Raw genomic sequence first — 7,500 nt, forward strand, 5'->3', positions numbered from 1 at the left:
AAACAAATTGTAATTACACACGTGTCAAATTCGAATAAAAGGTTAGTAAGGCATCAACTGATATTGATTATTTACTGTCATAAAAGATTAATGCTCTTGGAGGGGACGTTATTCAGCACCCGAATTGTTAAATCCGAGATCTTGAGTCTTCGATCACTTTCTGAATTCAAAGTATCCCTTGAGAAGACCTCTTAGTGGAGAAGAAATGGCAGACAAAAGGAGCATTTGGAATCAGGACCAAATTTTTCCTTTGATGAATGGACTACGTTTAGCTAAAGGAACTATGGAACATTTGAAATTCTCCAAAGCATCGACATCAACACCATCACAAGATCATTGTGCCCTTGGACTCCCACTCTTTAATCAAAGTTTGCCAACATCAGCTGGTTCCATCAAATGTTCTTATTGCAACCTCACCTTTGCATCACGCCAAGAACAAGTGAACCACTATGGCCAAGACCTTCATCGAGCCAATCTGAAACGCTCTATGGAGAGAAAAAAAGTCTTACAGAAAAGCAGTTTATAAATGATATCAGTACTTCTTCAGAGTCAGAATCTGATGAAGAGGATACACAAGAAGATCAGAGGACTGCAGTTCTTCAAAGACAACCTCAGATCTACTTTGTCAACTCTGATGGAATAGTATTTTCCCTCTTTCGTTGTCTTCTCACTGGTAAAAAGAGAGAGTTGTCAAGTGAAGAGGAAGTGATTCAACAGGCAATGGCAGTGCCTTATAAGCGTTATTGGTCCATCTTGATGATTGGAGGGGGACATTTTGCAGGAGCTGTCATCAAAGGTGAAGAGATTTTAGCACATAAAACTTTCCATAGCTATACTGTTAGATCTAAACAAGGAGGATCACAAAGCACCAAAGATAACAAGAATGCTAATACTCATTTTAATTCTGCTGGGTCATCTCTTAGAAGACATAATGAGCAGTCCTTCATGCACCATGTACAAGAAGTACTTCAATCATGGCAAGGACATTTGAACCAGAGCCACATCATTATGCTTCGAGCAACAAACAGAAATAGAAAGGTGATTTTTGGTGGACCAGACCCTCCACTTAAGGCTGATGATTTACGGATTAGAACCATACCACTCAGCACAAACAAACCAACATTTAACGAGGTGCGGAGAGTGCATAAAGTATTATCAGAGATCACAGTTCATGGTACACAACATGACCTCCAGTTAGAAACAGCAAGTACACAGAAAAGCCTCCCTGGAAAAAAGGTCTTGAAACCATCATCTCCAAAAAAGAAAATAAACAAAGTTAAGGAAAAGAAAGCTATCAGACATCAAGAATCTTGTACTTTAAATGGAAGTGATGATTCGTCTCGTAGTCAAGACTCTGAGCATGGACTCTGTGTGAGCACAAACGAGCTCAGCACCTTCCAATTGAAAGAAATGGATTGTTATATTCCCAAAAACAAATCCAAAAGAAGTCCTCATAAGAACAAAAGACAATTACCTAAGGAGAATTCTAAAGCTCAGAAGTCCCTGCCAGAAGTGAGGAATTTAGTTTACACAGCATGCAGATCAGGAGATATAAATACTTTGAAGGCTATCATCACATATGCACATGATTCAGAAGGTGACCAATTTGAAGGTCTTTTGAGTAATGAAGTGAGAGAGTCAATCAAGGCATGTCAAGAAGCTGTCATTCCCCAATCTTTTACTTTTGGTAAAGATGAACTTTCTCTTCTTCATATTGCTGCCACAGCCTGTCATAAAGACGTAATCTGGTATCTAATGGAAAAAGATTGTGACCCAAGTATCAAAAGCAACAAGGGAGAGCTGCCATACAAGACAACAGCAAATAAGCAAATACGCAACACCTTCAGACGTTTTATGAGTACATACCCAAGTAAATATGACTACAAGGAGGCAGGGATATTGAGTCCTCTGTCTGAGGAACAAGAGAAGGAACAAGCAGCTCGCAAGGCAGAAAAGAAACGTGTACACAAAAAGGCTAAGCGGGAAAAGGAAAAGGAAAAAAAGAAAATTGAGGAAGAAAGAAAAACTGAATTAGCAGAAAGAAATACTTTCTTATCAATGACTGATAGAGAGAAGAGGGCACTTGCAGCAGAACGACGACTTGCAGCACAGCAAGAGAGAAGAGAGCCAGGAAAAAGCAGCAGACAGGAGTGAATGCATTTCCCAACAGAGGTCTTTCCAGTGTACAGCAAGAGTCAGAGGTGGTGATGAATTCCTCTACCTAGATTACATTTATTGGCTCAGTGTCCTGTGTGAAGGAGCTTAAAAGCAAAAATAAGTCAAACTGAAGGAAGTCAATTATTGTGTCTGTATGACCTCAAGCTAGCAGAAAACTCAGGAATTACCTCATTTGTTTCAATTCCTACTGACTAGGGCAGGGGTTCTCAAATTCTTTCTCGTTGAGTACTTACCCCCTGAGTTATAAGACCATCTTCCCGAGCCCCCAATAATCTGACAATCAAGAGAATGGTCATTTATTGACTAACTCATAAAAGTACAATTATTCTGCAAAGGATATTATCAAATTATTCAAATTTTAATTACTTTATTCACAAGAAACATCACACACACACACACACCAGATTCAACTATTGGTAATCAACACTGTTAATTTAGAAACCAGCGTAGAACAGTGAGATTAAAGGAACACACACTGCTAGCACGGAATTTCATAATCCACAACTACCACTATTTAAAATACGTTTTTCGTCAGCCATCTAAGTACCCCTAGAAATCTTCTTGTGAACCCCTGGGGGTTCGCGAACCCCAGTTTGAGTAAACCTGGACTAAGGGATGCCCATCAACAATCTTATCCCTTTGGCCCACTCACCTGATGCGGAGTTATTGCTACTTTGTCATGGAAACAATATGAATTAAATATTTGCACCAGTCATTTCTTTTATCTTTATCTAATGTGTCATATACTGCAATAAACATAAAAAAAAGAAAAAAGTGTTGTGTTTTTGTAATTGTATACGTATAGCGCTATACAGTTACAGATATAAGATAAAGTGTAGTGTTCTATTTAAATTCAAAACAGTTTTCTGTTACTGTACTCCAAAGGTAGGAGAAATAGTATAAGGTAAGCAGATTAAGCTTCGCGTATTTAGTTTATTAGAGACCGCTTTGATTTTGTTGTTGTTGTTAATTTGTATTTTCTCTTTGCCGTTTTTATTGCTAAAGGAGAAGTGAAATGGCTTGTGAAGGTTCCGTGAACCTTGAGGTTCGTCTCAGGATGTGTGAGGAGGAAATTTGTCTTCACAGGAGTGCGCTCCGTGAGAAGAGTGAACCCTCCCCACAACCCAAAGAGCGTTCCACTTCTTCCCCTACTGTCACTGCCGTCAGCGAGTGGCACTCCGTGGGGTCCCGTTTGTCGAGCCCGCGTTCGGTAGACGTGTGCCCTGTGGAGCATCCGCTGGCTCTAGCCAATCGTTTGATAAATGATAGCCAGCAGGGTTTCAGACGGAAACCTTCTTGCATGACTAACTTACTCGAATTCTAAAACACAGTTATCTCCAATTATGACAAAAGTAACAATATACATTTAATGTATCTAGACTTTGCAAAAGCTTTTGATACCTTCCCACACGAAAGACTAATTACTAAGTTAGCTTTACACGGAATAAGTGGTAGCCTATTAGGTTGGACTAGTAATTGCTTGAATGGTCGAAAACAGAGAGTTGTTTGAAATGAAAAACTTCCAGATGGGAAAATGTTACAAGTGGAGTTCCTCAGGGTTCCGTTCTTGGGCCACTTCTATTCATAGTATATATAAATGATATAGACCATGGACTAAAATCTACTATTTCCAAATTGGCTGATGATACAAAACTGTGCGGAGTGGCAAATGATCACTCAAACCAATTAGATATTCAAGAAGATTTAGATCAATTACAGCAATGTCTATGTCTATGATTGATGTTTTGCTTATTGTCTCGAAATCTTGTTCTGCATCTCCAGTGAAAGTTTCTCAGTTTGCTTTTTCTTTTGTAATTAATGCATGTATTTCTGTGGCCAACTGGGATATATCGTTTTTTAGTGGTGATAATGATTGTAAGGTGGTCGAATCCAAGGATTCTGACCACTTTCCAAGATGAGGGGATTAAACATGGGAACAGGTGATGTCAGGAGAGGAAGAGGTGTAGAGGACTTGATGGTCATATGTATGTGATTATGGATTTTGTTCATGGTGGTTAGTTAGTGTGTCAAGATGTGCCTGCAGATCAAATTCTATCTTCGTGTCGGAGTTGTTGACATACCAGGCCGACAACTTGGCTTTGATGCCACCACCCGTGGGGATGATGGTGAGTTGGTCGAGGTTAGGCCTCAAGTTGCTGGGAACTGTTGGGGTTGATTGCGGGGAGATGTAAATGTCAACTATTGTCATTGTGGGTTTGTTACCTGTACAGATTTGGATTGATTGGATTTCGGCTGTGTTGTCGGTGCGAGGGAGGAGGGATTTAATAGTGGTAGTTGCGTTTACAAAACAGATGGATTGGGGGACCAGAGTGACGAGGTGATGGCTTTGAAGCATGGCGGACACGTGTAATTTGTGTCGTCCAGGGATGCTCTCTACTTCTCCAGCTAATAGGAGAAGAAGAAGAATGATCGCCGGAGAATCACCTCTTGGTAAAAAAAAAAAAAAAAAAATAATAATAATAATAAAAAAAAAAAAAAGTCTACCTTTGGGTAAGGTTTGTGGTACTTGCCCCCGGGTAACCAAAGCTGCTCCAAGGGATTCGTGCCATCTGAAAGGGTGGCAAGGCCTTCTTGTGACGGTTTACCGGTCACAAAAATAAGATCATCTTCACAGAGTCGGTCCTGTTCTCAACTGATTGCTGTCGCGTGGCTCTCGGCGGGAGAATATTTATTGAGTATGGCACCATACAGCGAAGGGTTTTATAAGGCCTCGACCCACTCAGCATCATTTCTTGGAAGAGGCGACTGCAAATCTTGTCCTGCCCTCAGTTGGGAATATATTTCTTGTCTGTGTTTTATGTGTCTTGAAGGTGTGCACAGTAGTGTCTATGTCTGTGATTGATGCTCTGTTCAGTGTCTCGAAGTCTGGGCGTTAGCTACAACGAAATCTGTAGAAAATTGTCTTCGGATCGAAGTGGTTAATTCCTGCACACAAAAAAGTCGAGAAGCGTTAACCATAACAAAATCAATAAGGGGTACCAAAGTAGTGAAGGGGTTTCTTAAGAAAATCCTGACCCCTTCAGAAAGGGATTATATCCTCAACATAGAAATAATACAGAAGTAAATCAATATCAAAAGAAAAAAATACACTTACATTGACTGGAAGAAACTGTAGGAACTGTCATTATAGCGAAGTAGTCAAAAATATATAAGACGTCTCATTTATAAGATTAAGTACAAATAAATTTCATCAAACCGAATAAGATTGTCTGGTGGAAGACGGAACATCATAAGAGTAGACGTTGAGACTTCAAGGATTAATTGCATGAGTTGCATAATGGATAACAATTCGTCATTTCAGACTCCGCCCTCTTCTGACGACCGAGTCACAAAGGCCTTCTATTCACCATTCAATGTCTTACGGGAAAAGATATTGCCACTGTCCTTGGATTTTGTTTACATATACATGCCTACATACATGCATGCATACATACATAAATACATACAAGCATATATACATACATACATACATGCATACATGCATACATACAACATACATACATGTATACATGCATACATACATACACACATGCGTACAAACATACATACATACATACATACACACATACATACATACATACATACATACATACATACATACATACAAACATACATACATACATGCGTACACACAAACGCGGAGGCTAGGGCAGTGGAAGGGCGGGAGGACTCAAGGCGTTGAGAAAGACTTTGGTAGGTTTGAGGCGTATTGTGATGAGTAGCACAAGTACTATTGTTCCCTTAACCAAAAGAAGCACCGTCCAATTATCAGTCAAACCCCGACCCTGACCTTCAAACAACACAATACAGTGATCAAACCATACATTCATCCCAACGACCTTTAGCCTCTAATTTATCAAAGATTTCTTTGGTGTCCTTGAGCCTTCCCTCCCTCCCCCTTCCGGTGTTGTAGCCTAGCTGGACGTCGAATCCTTATTTTTAAATGTATCAACTGATGAACCCATGAATCTTATCTGTCTAAAGGTTTACCATTCCCCTGGAGATCCAGCACTTACCATTCTTAAGGACATTTTGTGTAAACTTCTGCAGATCTGAACTAAAGAAGCCCAATTTCACGGGCCCTACTACAAAATGCGAGTGCAGGTCGATGGTGTAGGGATAGGGTCCACACTTAGACCACTTTTCGCTTATCATTATATGGGTTCGTTGTAGTGGAAAATCGTTAAGGAATCCACACTGAGCTGCAGCCGCCAACCTATGCACGGTACATAGATAACGTATTCTTTAATGTCAAAATCTGAACCTATTACCCCAACTTGTCCAGCTTTTCCAAGCCAATTCCTCTTTTAACTTTATATTTCAAGCAGAGAATAATCACATATTCCCCTCCCTAGATCTTTACGTCAGTGTCCTTATTTTTCATGAATGCCCTTCCATTAATATCCAACTAATGCTTACTACAACGCTGCCAACAAACAGAAGGCCTCACCCCAAAACGAAGACAAAAAACAACACAAGACCAACCTTCACCTGACCATCCAGACCTACCATAACACGGTTTACCATACCACACCATGACTCACAATCTTACAGTCCCCACTGTGTACCAAGTCATCATAAGTGCCCTATCCCATTGTATAATTCATGTGTATGTACCCAGTTGTCTCCCATTTTTGTAATTGAGGGGCTGACCTGAGGAGTACACTTGTCGAAGGCCTGGTAGCCAGCGTATGGCTCCTGAAACCGGACTGGAAGTCTTCTGTCGGAGAGGTAGTCTGGTACCAGACTAGAAACTTGCCTCATAGACCTACCTTGACAGTAGAGTCGATGATGGCCAACACCAAGACCTTCTCTAGGTCCAGGAATACATCAGTGACTACAGTCATCATGCAAGTCTGAGCCAAGACCACCAGACAAAGCTTCCTCAACCTCATGACTTATGCCTTCTGTGACCAGGACATCTAATGTCAACGTTTACATGACCTTACGGATTGTCTCACAAATAACACACCTCGGCAGCGAGTTCTCGAGTATCTCCCGCCATGTCGCAAACAGCTCACTCCTGGCAGTCAACGTCCTCAAGTCCCTGACCTTCAGGCGGTAATGAGAACTCCGAGACTTCCGGCCCTGTTCATGCTCTTCATGATAACATGGAGGCAGCGTTCTCCTGACGAGTCTCCTCCTACACCCACCCCTTGTGTCAACACACTTGTGGCCACCTTGTGCACTCAAGATGTAATTATACGAAAGCGCTCTGTTTCGTTAGTTAACTTTTCCAAGTGGTTACTTACGCGCGCGCACACACACACACACACACACACACACACACACACACACACA

At 41.0% G+C, this 7,500-nt stretch overlaps 2 protein-coding genes across 2 annotated transcripts in view; both read left to right on the plus strand.

The window, feature by feature from the left end:
• Nucleotides 1-2,266, plus strand: part of LOC143030046 (tRNA endonuclease ANKZF1-like) — a 5,992-nt gene extending 3,726 nt beyond the window's left edge. Inside the window, exons 2-3 of the mRNA XM_076193251.1 lie at nucleotides 384-1,962; nucleotides 2,171-2,266. Coding sequence (XP_076049366.1) covers nucleotides 384-1,962; nucleotides 2,171-2,266 — 1,675 coding nt within the window. The remainder of the gene's footprint in view (nucleotides 1-383; nucleotides 1,963-2,170) is intronic.
• A 4,997-nt stretch (nucleotides 2,267-7,263) lies between these two features.
• LOC143030047 (tRNA endonuclease ANKZF1-like) overlaps nucleotides 7,264-7,500 on the plus strand; it is a 5,746-nt gene continuing 5,509 nt past the window's right edge. Inside the window, exon 1 of the mRNA XM_076193252.1 lies at nucleotides 7,264-7,395. Within this exon, the coding sequence (XP_076049367.1) occupies nucleotides 7,264-7,395 (132 nt within the window). The remainder of the gene's footprint in view (nucleotides 7,396-7,500) is intronic.

This window comes from Oratosquilla oratoria, chromosome 11, assembly GCF_046742065.1.
Source record: "Oratosquilla oratoria isolate Oo_2021 chromosome 11, ASM4674206v1, whole genome shotgun sequence".
Taxonomy (NCBI): Eukaryota; Metazoa; Arthropoda; class Malacostraca; order Stomatopoda; family Squillidae; genus Oratosquilla; species Oratosquilla oratoria.